Source organism: Myotis myotis, unplaced genomic scaffold (assembly GCF_014108235.1).
Source record: "Myotis myotis isolate mMyoMyo1 unplaced genomic scaffold, mMyoMyo1.p scaffold_m19_p_10, whole genome shotgun sequence".
Lineage (NCBI taxonomy): Eukaryota > Metazoa > Chordata > Mammalia > Chiroptera > Vespertilionidae > Myotis > Myotis myotis.
Genome location: NW_023416314.1, coordinates 66,248,679 through 66,263,049, shown reverse-complemented (window position 1 = coordinate 66,263,049; position 14,371 = coordinate 66,248,679). Strand labels below are relative to the sequence as shown.

The following is a 14,371-nucleotide window of genomic DNA, read 5'->3' as shown; positions in this document are numbered from 1 at the left end:
GTAGTGTTGCTCATCAGTTGGGGGGGGAAATCACTAGAAATTACACTACATACGAGGTAAAAGCCGAAGCTGTTGCGGTGAGATACAGGAGCTTCCCAGTCTGGCCCACTGGTAGCCTTAACCTGCTTGATGTATCTTCCTTTGCACTCTCCTTTTCTAACCCCAGCCCCCACCCCTTTTCTGGAGCCAGCCACTAGGAACATCACCTGTCTCACCTTAACTCCTTCACATTATCTGGAATAACTACTGCATCACATGGCGAATTTTTTTTTTTTAATTCCTCAAGACCCGTGCAGGCATTACCTCTCTGAACCTTCTATCTCAATGTTGAGCTCCTCCCCAGCACTTGGCGTTTATTTATACTGTTGGTACTCATTTACCCCCTCTAAATTGAGCTTAAGAAATCCAGTGGGATATATTTTTATACCCCTGACTGCTCAGTTCTTACTAAGCATACTAATAATATCTAACATTTATCGAACACTTACTGTATGTCAGGTACTAAGCGCTTTACAAGTAGAATTGCATTTAATTCTCACAATCGTGTGGGGTAGAGATCATTATGCCCTACTTAGGGATGAAACCTCATATTGGTGGTTGAGGTCCCTGTAAAAGCTGGCCAGTGTCTTATGAACTGTCACCATGGCAACCCCTGCTTTGATAAGCAATACAAAGGATAGGTTTCTTCAACAGTGCTGATCTCAAGCTTCTTATCCTCTAGAAATGGCAACAACTACGTTTGATATTTTTCAGACTGTGGGTTATGATCCATTAGTCACTCATGAAAACAGTAAGAGGATACATCTTTTGTGAAACCTCTGTTTTCTTGATGTAGTTGGAAGCCACAGGTTTATAATGCTGGGAGGACAAGGGCTGTCCCAGTCCCGAATTGCATTAAACACTTCATATTTATCATGACAAAAGTTACAATAAAAAAGAACCAAATATCACAATTATCTACCAATAACAATACCACAGGGAAACTTGTTATTTAAAATATATAATGTAAATATGGTGTTGATATTATAAAAAAGGCTTATGAAAAACTCAAGAAAGGTCAAAAGGTATACAAGCAAATATATACAGATCGTTTCCTTAAAAGATAATTTTAATATACAGAATAAAATGCAAGATCTTATTTTTCACTTTCCCCAAATTCGTGGGCATGAATGCTTTTGAATCTGACCAGGAACATTTATATTTTGGCCCAATACATGATTAGACTAACTGTATGATCAAGTCCGGCTTGATTATTATAAATCACAGAAGTTAACAGAATTTACTTTGAAAATTTATTACTTTTATAGAGGATGTATTTCTGACTTTTTCTTAGCTAAGAGTTGATTCAACTTTAGCCTGAGAACCAGATTTAAAATAAGATATCTTCTTTGACAGCTGGTCTTTGTTTAGGCTTAATCTAGGCAAGTTATTTAATACTTTATTGAAGATCATACAAAAATTCCACAATAAATAATGAAAAGAGTATGTAAAATCATAGCCTCTGTTTGCAATACAGAAAATACATGTCAGTTCTGGACCAAAATAATCACTGAAATACAAAAAGTGAGAGGGAAGAATGAAAGGATTTGCAGTGACTGCTTTTGGTGGTCAGCTACAACAAACCAACAACCATCACCCATTTGGAAAGTGAAGGTGGGTTTAATTTGCAGATAAAGAATGTCTCCGGTAGTTTAAAAAAATATAAACTCTAAAAAAGCTTGTGAATCATATACAAAAGCAGCTGTTTGAGACCCAAGATGAAACCGGAAATTGTATATTAGCACCGCCAGCAAGCGCAGGTCCTGTGACTCCTCTGTCCAACTCTCATACACAGAATGCAGACTTGAATGTTGTACACATCATTTACAGGTATAAAAATTAGCCTGGAGTACAGGGCTCCTGTAGGGTAAAGTCTTAAGCCCTAAGAGGCACCAAGCGGTTACAAAGGCTAGGCGACCATCTGGATCACAAGTTCCGACGATATAATAAATCCCGTGTTGCCTTATCAACTTTTTGTTGGTAGTCCTCCAATTTGTCAAGTATTTTCTGCGACAGCTATTGGAGAAAAGGAAGAAATCATTACAAAATATGTCAAGGACTGCAAAAGACTGAGGCTTTCATTTTGACTTCACCAAGCAGATTCCCGTAATGAAGATGTTAGCCACTCTGCTTCATTTAATCACTATCCAGTATATGAGTCTGCTTTGGGACTCTACTGATAAAACTGGATTTCTGTTATACTAGTATATATAATACTCCAATCCTGTTTGCCTAATGATTTTCCAATTATGCAAATCACACCAAGATCTTCAATAAAAGCATTGCCAGCTTTCTTCCCAGAATCAGAGAGGCCACATCTGATTTAACTAGTCATTTTATGAAGAGAATAGAGGCCCAGTGCACGAAATTCATGCACTGGGGTGTGGGGGTGGGGGGTGGGGTGAGTTTGTTGTCCCTCAGTCTGGCCTGCACCCTCTCACAGTCCGGGAGCCCTTGGGGGATGTCTGACTGCTGGCTTAGGCCTGTTCCCTTTGGGCCTCTGGATAGTGGGCCTACGCTGGCAGTCAGACATCCTTAGCGCTGCCGCCACTGCTGTGCTTGCCAGCTGTGAGCCTAGCTCAGGGCTTCTGGCTGAGTGGTGCTCCCCCTGTGGGAGTGCACTGACCACCAGGGGTCAGCTCCTGTGTTGAGCGTCTGCCCCCTGGTAGTGCACATCATGGCAACCTGTTGTTCTGCTGTTTGGTCAATTTGCATATTAGCCTTTTAGTATATAGGATTGAGGCAGCATGTTAGGGGAATACATGGTGCTGCCCTTTCCTTAACTCCTTGAGAACTGGAGAGCCAGCTGTCAGATGTAACAGCTAGTGCAGGGGCATAGAGAGGAAAGGACTGACTCACTGCAATGTTGTGACTGTTGGCACTATTCTCTCCCAATACTTGGAGAAGCTGATCAATGGAAGAGTATGGAAGCCACACCATTGGAGCCGTCGCAGACAGTGGAAACTGAAAGAAAAAATATCTATAATTTAAAGAAAACCAAAAAGCGGACCATTTCTTCTGGTAGTTACTTTCATAGGCTTTGATTAACATAAAATGTTTTACTTTTTTTTTTTTTTTTCACAGTAAGAAATTGCATGAGTGCATGCACGTGCACGCACTCACACACACACACACAATTGGAACCCCACCTACCCCCTTTCTCTTTCCAATGGGAGAACTTGTGCTTTTTTTCAAATATGAAATTAAATATATTTTTAAATTCATGTCATCTCTTATTTTAAAGGAGCCCTAAGGCTCCTAAGTTTATCCCATTAAGGATAAACATACTCAATAAAACTTCTCTAAAATTTCAAGGAATGATACTATTTTCAGTCTGAAATTTAGATTCCAATTATCTGGGAAAAAAAGGGTTGGAAAGAAAAGTTTAACTTTGAACGTTCTGAATACTTTCCTGAGAGTTTGGGAGCTTGGCTCTGCTGTTATAACTATACTTGAATTTTAAATGTGGTTCTCCTATTTACCATCTGTGCAAACTTCCGAGACTTCAAGTTAACACCTGAGCCTGTTTCCTTATGGGTTAAAAAAAAGGGATTAAAACAGGCCCCTATAGGCTACTGTAAAGATTGAGAAAACACTGGTAGAGACTCAGCATAGTCTTCACACACAAAATGCCATTTTGTTCTTATTTACCTCCCTCTTCCAAGTACTAACTAAAGCCACACTCCTTTGATGGAGAAAAATGAAAGTATTCCCATTTTATAAACAGGAAACAGAAGACTCTTAAGAGTGCCAGTCCCTAATCTTGGAGAAAACTAGTTGTAAAATTACTAACAATTAAGGTTAAATCTACTACTCTGTAGTCTAATTGTTTCAGCTCCTGATTTTACTTAGTGTGCTAACAGAATGAAATGAAGTGTTATGTAAACACTAGAGGCCCGGTGCACAAAATTCATGCACTGGCGAGGGTGGGCATCCCCTCAGACCAGCCTGTGCCCTCTCGCAGTCCAGGACCCCTCGGGGGATGTCTCCCTGCCAGCTTAGCCCTAGTTCCCTACGGCCCTAAGCTGGCAGGCGAACATCCCCCAAGGGGTCCTTAACGCTACCGCAGAGGAGAGAGAGGCTCCTGCTACTGCTGCTGCGCTCGTCAGCCATGAGACCGGCTTCTGGCTGAGTGGCGCTCCCCATGTGGGAGTGCAATGACCATTGGGGAAGCTCCTGCATTGAGTATCTGCCCCCTGGTGGTCAGTGGGTGTCATAGGGACCAGTCATTTCGCCATTTGGTTGAGTTGCATATTAGCCTTTTATTAGATAGGAAGCCTACCTCAATTCCAAAGTACTGGTGTCCTTTTCCCAGAACAGCATCCACATATTCTGAAACCAAATCCACAGCTTCTTCCAAAAGGTCATAATTTAAGTACAGACGGAGCAACTCAGCGGCATCAACCTTCTGTAAAGAGTCGGCGATTAAAAACATCTGCTTGTTTCTATCTTACTTAGGCAATGATCAAAGGATGTTGTGTCTAATTCTCTTGCACTGATACTTCTCAATAAGAATAAAAGAGCACCTTGGTTTACTTATCTTGGTTTATTTATCTTGGGATAAGGTTTGGATTCCCAACAGCCCAGTTACCCTCTGGCACCTAGTGAGGTCCTATCCTGATTTGTGATGTAAGACACATTTTAATTATTTTCTACTTGTTTCCACAGTGGTAAACCTTCCCAGCAATGCTGAGTACTAAAGACAATATATTTACATCAATTCCCAGAAATAAACAAATGACAAATGCAAAAGAAGTTAAAAGAATCATCAACTTTAAAAGCCTGAATTAAATTCATATTTAACTTAGGGTGTGAGAAAAGTGAATACAGCCTCAGTTGGGAAGGGCTCCACTCACATTAATTAGGCTTTCTGTATCCTGATTGGATCACAACCAACCTTTACCATCTTAGCTGCCTTCTCTACTTTCTAACTTAAAAAAATGACTTTCTGGACGTTAAGCTTTACATTCCCTCCTTCTCTATTCTCCCAAGGCATTTCAGTTCTAGTACTTCTCAAACTTAAGAGTGCATCAAATTAAATTAGGAGCTTGTTAAAATATAGATCCTGCTTCCTAGCTCCAGGAAAGTTGATTTTGTAAGTCTGGAATGGGATGGGGCCCAGGAATATATATTTTGAAGAAGCCCACTATCCAAATAATTCTGAAACAGGCTGTCCAAACATCCAACTTTGACAAAAATGAAAGACTGCTGTAGTAATCTGAAAACTACTCCACCCACTCCTGTTAATTTTTTGAGTAGTGAATAGTAAATACTGTGTCATGCACATACTCACTGTGCTAAATATACTAGTACATTCCTTGTTCAGTGAGCACACAAGCAGGCATTAACTTAATCACTAACCTGCAGAACTTTAATCACTCAGTACTTCATGTGGAGTAGAAATTAAGACTGTTTTGTTTTTAGCTAAGATTGAGAAGCTGCCCAAAGTATGTAAGTCAGTATATTTCCATAAATTATTACTCTTTATATATTTTTTACTCATCTCAGAAGTTATTCAGAATCTTAAAGATCAGCTTTTTACTCTCTACAAGTGAAGATACTTACCTTGTAACTGTTTATAAGCCAATTAGGCAGAGGCACTCCATGAGACAAAAGCTTGTTGATTACACAGTGGTGGTATAAGTTATTTTGGACTTTGTACCTTTCCAGGTATGTTGATAACAGTCGCCATGCTTCATCTGTAGCACTTGATAAAAGAAAGACTAATGAGTTCCAGATTCTTAACAGATATTTATAGTACCATGTATTTACAAGGAAAAAAATCTTTGGCTTTGTCTGGTTTGGCTCAGTGGATAGAGTGGCGGCCTGCGGACTGAAGGGTCCCAGGTTTGATTCTGGTCAAGGGCACATGCCTGGGTTGTGGGCTTAGTCCAATATGCAGAAGGCAGCCAATCAATGATTCCCTCTCATCAATGATGTTTCTATCTCTCTCTCTTCCTCTCTAAAATCAATTTAAAAAAAATTGTTGGAAGCTCACAACTGAATTAATAATATAGCTAAATGACACTTAATATTAGGGTCAATGTGACTTTGGGGTAGTACTAGAAACTAGATGACTTAAAGTCTTATATTTCGTCTCCCACTAACCACATATTTACTGGACTATACAATTCACTTAATTTCTTCCAAATTTCTAAAATAAGAAAAATGGCTTAGATTACTGTTTTCAAACCTGATCAAGCACAATCATGTATGGGCTGCGAGTTTGACATGCTTGATGTACAAGTTCTGATTTAGAAGGCTAGGGTATTATCTCATAATCTGTATTTTACGTTTTTTTAAGAGAGAGAGGATGGGAGAGAAAGAGAAATATCGATTGGTTGCTTCCTGTATGCACCCCGACCAGGGATCAAATCTGCAACCTGGGTCTGTGCCCTGACCGGGAATTGAACTAGCTGGCAACCTTTCTGTGCATGGGACAATGCTCAACTAACTGAGCCACAATGACTAGGTCTCGTAATCTGTATTTTAATAGTGATTCTGGTGTGCTAATTTAGGGGTTAAGAGACTTCCAAACTGTAAAATGCTACAACTCTAAAGTGCTATGCTACATGATACAGATTGTAAATGCATTTCAAGGAAGGAAAGTTTTGAGAATTAGAGTTGCCAGAGAAGCACTCTGAGAAACGGAGATAGTCAGGCAGACACTAATTGGCTGTCCTAGGGAAGTACCTGGAGGGTGAGCCATCGCAGGGTCGGAGGAATACTAGGGCTGTACCTGGACTCCTTTGTGGTGATAACTGAAGAGAGCTGATTGGCTGCTAGCCAGGCCCAGGCTTCTGCTTGTGCTGCCTCTCCTCCAAACTGCAATTTGATGCATCTGCAATGAAAATGGTTCCACACACAAATAAACCAATTTGCTGAAAAGCACCACCTTACTTTGTTACTAAAACTAGAGATAAGACGACAATTTTAGCTCTAGTCTATTCTGAATTCACTACTGGGGTACTGGCTCTTTTCCCTCCTCATAGGCAAAAAACTGAATGACCCACAAGGCCATCAATAAATGTTAAGAGATTATTTACTTTCAAGAGAAAATTGATGTTGAAAAATTCTGGAAGTTGATATTTTCAATTCACAAAGTACTTGACCAATACGTAGGTATAAGGTAACTTCAATAAGGAGTACTTTTTAAGAATGTTTCCAGGGACCAGATGTCCTAAAGGACTGAAAAGAGCATACATTGGCTAAAATGGACACAACCATTCTTTTTTTTTTTTTTTTTGGTGCGCTTCACTGGAATTGAACCTGGGACCCTTCAGTCCTCAGGCTGACACACTATCCACTGAGCCAAACCAGCTAGGGCGATACCACTATTCTTAATCCAGGTTATCTACTGTCCTGTAGGAATGAGGTCCAGGAATGTCAGATCTTCTCAAGAGAAGCTATAACTCAATTAATCTAAAAAAATCACAATTGACTAAAAGAAATTAAACAACCTTTGTGTGAACTAAACAAAACACTGGGTTATAGGAAACTGGCTTGTGTGACCCCCTGCTTCACACTAAGCAACAGCACTGTGCATTAGGACAACGAAAACTACGAAAAGACAGTGTCATACATACTTGAAAGCAAGGCCCTCAAAGACTGGCGTTAAGGGAAGCTTAAATGTCTGACACAGTGATATGGCAGTGTCGAAAAGGCCAGCTTGAACCAAGAGAGTGACCATCTCCTCTGCTGATGAGCTTCCTATGGAAATGGAAAAGCACCACTCAGTGCAACCAGAGGTATATGCAAATGAGCCCCCAAACTGTTGACAAGTATCCAGAATAACATGCCATCTAGCATGCCAAGTCCACTACCTGGCCCTCAAATGTGCTGTTGGTACCGACAGACTAATGCATCCCTACCTGCAACAGCAACTGCTGACGGCTCATGGTGAGCCAGGGCGAGGCGCACTCGAGCCAAGGAGCACTCTTTCTCCAGGTCTTCCAGGTCCAGGATTTCAATCTGCCGATTCGCTATCAGGCAAAGACAAACAATTTCAATTCTCAAAGTACAAAGGAAGTACCTATGAGACTAACCCAACCTGTCAATTTCCACTAAATATTAAGTAACTTTTTTTTTTTTAATATTTTTTTTATTGATTTTTTACAGAGAGGAAGGGAGAGAGATAGAGAGTTAGAAACATCGATGAGAGAGAAACACCGATCAGCTGCCTCCTGCACATCTCCCACTGGAGATGTGCCCGCAATCCAGGTACATGCCCTTGACCGGAATCGAACCTGGGACCCCTCAGTCCGCAGGCCGACGCTCTATCCACTGAGCCAAACCGGTTTCGGCAAGTAACTTTCCATTTAATTTCCAAAGGGAGAAAATGGGAGGCTCCATAAAGGCTAACTTAAAAAATAAAGCAACAGCTGAGTCAAATCAAAGCAGTACTGCAGTGAGGAGGTGTTTACAAGGTATTCTACATATAATTTCATTTAAACCTTATAACTGTAAAATACTATCTCTATCAGTAAGAAAGGAACATGCCCAAAATGAGAGGCAGAATTGAAACCAGGTGTCCCACTCTAGAGCCCAGGCTTCTGAGCAAGGTATCATGCCTCCATGGAAGTATAAAGGAGCCTGATAAAATAAAAGCTTGCTATGAAGCTGATTTAAATACAACAAGCAACAAAACATACTTTCAAAGCATTTTCATGTCTCATACAGCCATACCAAGTTTTGAAAGGGCCACCAACCAACTTTTAGCAGATTAAAATAACATGTTTTTCTCTCTCTTTCTCCCTCTCCATTCCACTCTAAAAATCAATGGAAAAATGTCCTCAGATGAGGATTAATGACAAAAATACAAAATAATGAAAATACAATAAAAAGGAACTCTATAACTACTAGACATATGTAATACATAGTATATTACGATAACTATATATACTGCAGTAGAAGTATATTAAAACATATATAAATCTAAAAATTACTACTATAACACAACAATATAATTAATTATTGTCCAGCAAAGTATCAGTGAGACCCCTGACTCACTTGGGGCAGCAGTGCACTCTCCATCATGATTCCTCTTAGGGGATGCACCAGGGCGATCATACTGAAAAGACAAATTTATTTAACTGAAAAATTACTATTTTAATTTGAATCCAGAACTTTCCCTGCTTAAATTCTCTCAACATAAATTATTCAACTAGCACTGCTTCTCTTATAAAGGTACTATAACTATCATACAAAGAAATGTGGTGTTTGCCAGGTTGGCTTACTTAGCTCTAACATGTTATTGGATTTGGGCTTCTTACAAGGACATGGATTTGATTTCCGTATAAGCCACTTGACTTTCCATGGTTGCAGTTATATTCTCCATGGAGAACTCTGGGAAGCAACCTACTAAATGTAGGAACCATACAATAGAAGTAGCTGGGCATATATGACATCAGCATGACAGAAAAAAGTCAAAGTATACATCGACATCCTTTAAAACAGTAATTGTAGATGGAATGAATAAAAACAAATGAAATATTTATTGAGCACTTTTTGCAGGCCAGGCACTGTCACAGTTCTAATGTCCTAACAATTCTATAATGTAGACATAAACATCATTATCGCTTCTGCACTGGTGGGGGCATGGCCTGGGGGGATCAGCCTGCTGTGGGAGCACTGCTCATCCCGGTCAGCCGAGTGGCACTCCCACTGTGGGAGCGCACTGACTACAAGGGGGCAGCTCCTGCACTGAACGTCTGCCCATGGTGGTCAGTGCACGTCATAGCGATTGGTCGGCCAGTCATTCTGGTAGTTCCACCGTTAGGTCACTGGGCTTTTATATATATAGATTTTATGCAAGATTAATTTGTTTTTAGTTAGTCAGGTCTAACTCCAAAAGTGCTTTGTAATGCTTCTTCCTACAGTGATTCTGAACTTGGGAACTGAAGGTATAGTAATATATAACAACTGAATTGCTGAAAAAATAAATTAAGTTCACAAATATCACAGACGAAATTTTAAATGAGGTCATAGTTCTAAAAGAACCAGATAAGTGAAAATGAATTCCAGGATGAAAAGTTTTCATACCACTGCACCAGAAGCTGGTTGCACAATCCATGCGTATTCTGGACGAATAAGTCGTAAACAATTAATCGCAGCCAAATAACAGTTGCCTTGCTTCTCAAGTCCCCGGAGAGTTCGAACCTCTCTGCCAAGACGCATTCCATACTCAAACATCACTGTGCCAGCTATGAGACAATAATAAATTAGACATTAGAATTTCGAAAGTATCTCTTGAGATAGAATTTGCTTTACTTATCAAATATTAAAATTTAAAACAAAATTGAGTTTAACCTAAAACTGTATGGCAGTTCCTAAAAAGATTACCTTATGATCCAGCAATTCCACTTTTGGGTATATACTCCCCCAAACTGAAAGTAGGGTCTTGCCCTAACCCAGCCGTGGGCAAACTACAGCCCACGGGCCGGATCCGGCCCGTTTGAAATGAATAAAACTAAAAAAAAAAAAAAAAAAAAAAAGACCGTACCCTTTTATATAATGATGTTTACTTTGAATTTATATTAGTTCACACAAACACTCCATCCATGCTTTTGTTCCGGCCCCCAGTCCAGTTTAAGAACCCTTTGTGGCCCTCGAGTCAAAAAGTTTGTCCACCCCTGTCCTAACCGGTTTGGCTCAGTGGATAGAGCGTCGGCCTGCGGACTCAAGGGTCCCAGGTTCGATTCCGGTCAAGGGCATGTACCTTGATTGCGGGCACATACCCAGTAGGGGGCATGTAGGAGGCAGCTGATCAATGTTTCTCGCTTGTCGATGTTTCTAACTCTGTATCCCTCTCCCTTCCTCTGTAAAAAATCAATAAAATATATTTTAAAAAAAGAAAATAGGGTCTTGGGAGAGATATTGTACACCCTTATTCATAGCAGCAGTATGCACAACAGACAAAGATGGAAGCAATCGAAGTGTCCATTGAGGAATAAATAAAATGTGATACATGCATATAATGGAATATTATTCAATCTTAAAGAAGAATGAAATCTGACATGCTACCCCATGGATGAACCTTGAAGACATTATATACACTAAGTGAAATAAGCCTGTCACAGAAAGGAAAATTCTGTATGAGCCCTGCCAGTGTTGCTCAGTGGTCAAGCATCAACCTACGAACCAGGAGATTATGGTTTGATTCCTGGTCAGGGTACATGCCTGGATTGTGGGCTTGATCCCCAGCGTGGGGTGTGCAGGAGGCAGCTGATAAATGATTCTCTCTCTCTGAAATCAATTAAAAAATATTTTAAAAAATAATGTATGATTCCAGTGGCAAATTTACAGACACAGAAAGAAGAATAGTCGTAGTTACCAAGGGGAAGAGGGCAATGGGGAGTTGTTTAATGGATAGAAAGTTTCAGTTTTGGAAGATGAAAGAAGTTTGGGGGATTGGTTGCACAACAATGTGAATGTATGTAACACTACTGAGCTGTACACTTTAAATTGGTAAATGGTATTTTAACACAATAAAAAATTATTTATTAATGCTAATTAACTCTTATTTAGAAAAGTAGCATGTTAGTTATTTCAAGTAATAAATTACAACTTATGTATTAACACAATTAAAAAATCAATGGGAAATTATTTAATGAGTATAGAGTTTCTGTTTGCAAGATGAGTTTTGGAGATTGGTTAAAAATAAATAGCTCTCATAAGTATATATAGAAGGTTATAGAAGGTGAAGCTAATTTTGTCCTTAAACATGTGAATGTACTTAATACCACTGAATTTTATGTTACGTGTACATACCACAATTACCACCCCACCCTCCCATCATGTAAAATGTTTTTTATTTTAGATAAAAATAAAATTTTTTATTTTTTATTATTTTATTTTTTTATTATTTTATTTTTTATTATTTTATTTTACATTCCCAGACAAGACAGAAGACTAGCTTAGAGAGTAAGTCTCAGCCAAACTGTCACCTCTCTCAACCCAGGATTCTGAGATCAAGTAATGTTTGGATGGTCTGTTTAAGACATACTTATTTTTTTAATAATACTTTACAAGGTTGAAGAAGATATTGACTATTTTCCTGAGAGCATGCAACTCCAGAAACCAAATAGCATTCAGTTTTTGAATGAAACTATTTTTCTTCCCAACAAATATTTTTGAGTGCCTGCAATATGTGAGACATTTTGTTAGAACAATAGATGTTCAGGTCTTGCTCCAGAAAGACACAAACATTTATCCAGTTAAACTGGTCTTAATCAGATTGATGTAAGGGATGTTGCTATAGTGAAAGCAAACAATGGGAGATCTTTAACCATTATTTCCCTTTCTGTATGATTCAAGAAAATAAAGAATATGCAAACATGTTTTGGCATTAGGATATTAAGAAAATGTTTACAAATTACTTCCATTCATTCTTTCCAATGAAAAAATATAATGAAAAATTCTGAGTGAAAATGGTATAAAAATGTGAGATGTTCAAAAGGGGAACCATAATGCTTATCTCATTTTAGCTGTTCTGGTAAAGACTTCATCAATCATCATACAAACATAAATTAAGATGTATTCTACAACAATGGCTGGCCTAAACTCTTCAAAACATCAATGTCATCCAAAGGCAAAGTAAGGTTAAAAGAAGTGCTTCATATTAAAGGAGAAGAAAGAGGTATGACAGGGCAATACAATATGTGGTCCTAGGTTGGGAGTGAGGACAGCTACAGAACGGAAGGAGTGTGTTATTCAAGAAAATCAGTGACAACTGGCACAATTAAATATGAGCAGCACATCAGATGATAATACCACATTTAGATTTAATTCACAAAATTAATTTGTTACATTTCCTTAATTCAATAATTGCATTGCGGTTATGTAAGAAAATGTTCCTCAGGAGATGCACCTGAAGTATTCATCCACTGAGTCATAATGTCTACAACTTACTCTCAAAAGGATCTGCAAAAATAAATAAGGAAAGAGAGAAGGCCCATGCAAAATGGCACAAGAACTCAAAACCAGCCACAAGAATTCAAGGTGCCTTTAAGGAAAATTTTGTTTAAAATCAGAAGATTCACATAGAAGGTCATCTTACTGGAAATGCCTCAGGATTGGAGGCGTTTAAGGCTAACAGGCAATCCTCAAGAAGGTGAAGCTAATTTTGTCCTTAAACATAATTCTCCAAATGCTCATGGAGAACACTTATCCAATATTAAGAATAAGGTAAAAATTACGTAAGTCAAACATAATATATTTGTAAAATGTGATTAAACTGGTAAGGTTGCCTCCAACAAAGACTGCCTGCTTCAAGTGCTTACCCTTTCGGTAATTGTGGCGATAGATGTGAAAGGCATAGAGAAGCTCATAGTAATTATGAGTCATGAGGTCCACAGCTCTGGCACGTGATTCAATTATTCCCACAACCTAAGGAAGGGGAAGCAATCAGACATCAAAGTTAGTAGTCATCATGACAGCCAACACAGTTGCCATCAGTCATCAGTGGGTACCTAAATTACCTCGTTATGCAGATTCACATAGGGAAACTCTACAAGATCCTGTAGCTGTGAGCGTTCACAAAGAACCACCACCAGCTGCCGTAAACAATCTAACTGCCTAGAAGGAAAGAAAGGCAGACAAGGGTAAACTGTCTTCGTGGGTTAAATATGTTTGATAAATCACCTTCTTCAAAAAGATCAAGATTGATACCTGCTGGAATCGGGAATTTGGGTTAAGGCTTCATATGCTTGGCTATTGTGACCCAAATCCAAATGATGTTTGAAAATGCATGTTCTTAAAGTAGCCTAAATATCAGATACAGGGGAAAAAAGAGTAATAGAAATCAAAACATCACATTCATGACAAATCTCAAGAGAAATAACTAGACTATAGTCAGTTCTTACCTGACTCTTCCAGTCATCACCTGCTTCAGTTACTGCTGATGTAGCCAACTGAATAACGAGTTCAGGCAAACCAACAACATCTAGTAGGCGCAAAACCTGAGGAGGAATAGAAGAAACTTGTATTAAAGTTAATATGCATTTCAAATTGATATATGATTTTAAATCCATTAGATAACTGGGTAATATAAAAATTAAATCAAAGGTGCTGAGAAAAATGAGGATTATTTGGTCAATATTTGAGATTTTCCTTTAGATTCTACTGTTAAATAATAGGCTTGTTGTAAAACTTTCTGTTGGTCTTTTTTGTTCATAGCTCTATCCTCAGTGTTTAGTATAGAGTAGGCTCTCAGTAAGTATTTGCTGAATGAAGGAAAAATACAATTTCACTACTAACTTCTCATACTAACTGTTTGGGTCATAGATAAATTTAAAGCCTAATAAATAAATTAACACCATGGCCTTATAAAAAA

The 14,371-nt window shown here is 38.7% G+C and overlaps 1 protein-coding gene across 3 annotated transcripts in view; it reads right to left on the bottom strand.

Annotated features, from left to right (window-relative positions):
* Positions 1 to 1,090: 1,090 nt before the first annotated feature.
* Positions 1,091 to 14,371, bottom strand: part of NUP160 (nucleoporin 160) — a 37,700-nt gene continuing 24,419 nt past the window's right edge. Inside the window, exons 22-34 of one of the 3 annotated variants that reach the window (XM_036325875.1) lie at positions 13,902 to 13,997; positions 13,708 to 13,802; positions 13,518 to 13,614; positions 13,320 to 13,425; positions 10,081 to 10,241; positions 9,049 to 9,109; positions 7,911 to 8,021; positions 7,626 to 7,749; positions 6,779 to 6,880; positions 5,605 to 5,746; positions 4,322 to 4,447; positions 2,899 to 3,003; positions 1,091 to 2,055 (exon numbers count right to left, since the gene is read on the bottom strand). In XM_036325875.1, the coding sequence (XP_036181768.1) occupies positions 1,966 to 2,055; positions 2,899 to 3,003; positions 4,322 to 4,447; positions 5,605 to 5,746; positions 6,779 to 6,880; positions 7,626 to 7,749; positions 7,911 to 8,021; positions 9,049 to 9,109; positions 10,081 to 10,241; positions 13,320 to 13,425; positions 13,518 to 13,614; positions 13,708 to 13,802; positions 13,902 to 13,997 (1,416 nt within the window). In that variant the 3' untranslated portion in view covers positions 1,091 to 1,965. Of the gene's footprint in view, positions 2,056 to 2,898; positions 3,004 to 4,321; positions 4,448 to 5,604; positions 5,747 to 6,732; positions 6,881 to 7,625; positions 7,750 to 7,910; positions 8,022 to 9,048; positions 9,110 to 10,080; positions 10,242 to 13,319; positions 13,426 to 13,517; positions 13,615 to 13,707; positions 13,803 to 13,901; positions 13,998 to 14,371 lie in introns of those variants that run through there. The other 2 variants (XM_036325873.1, XM_036325874.1) reach the window with 2 other exon arrangements.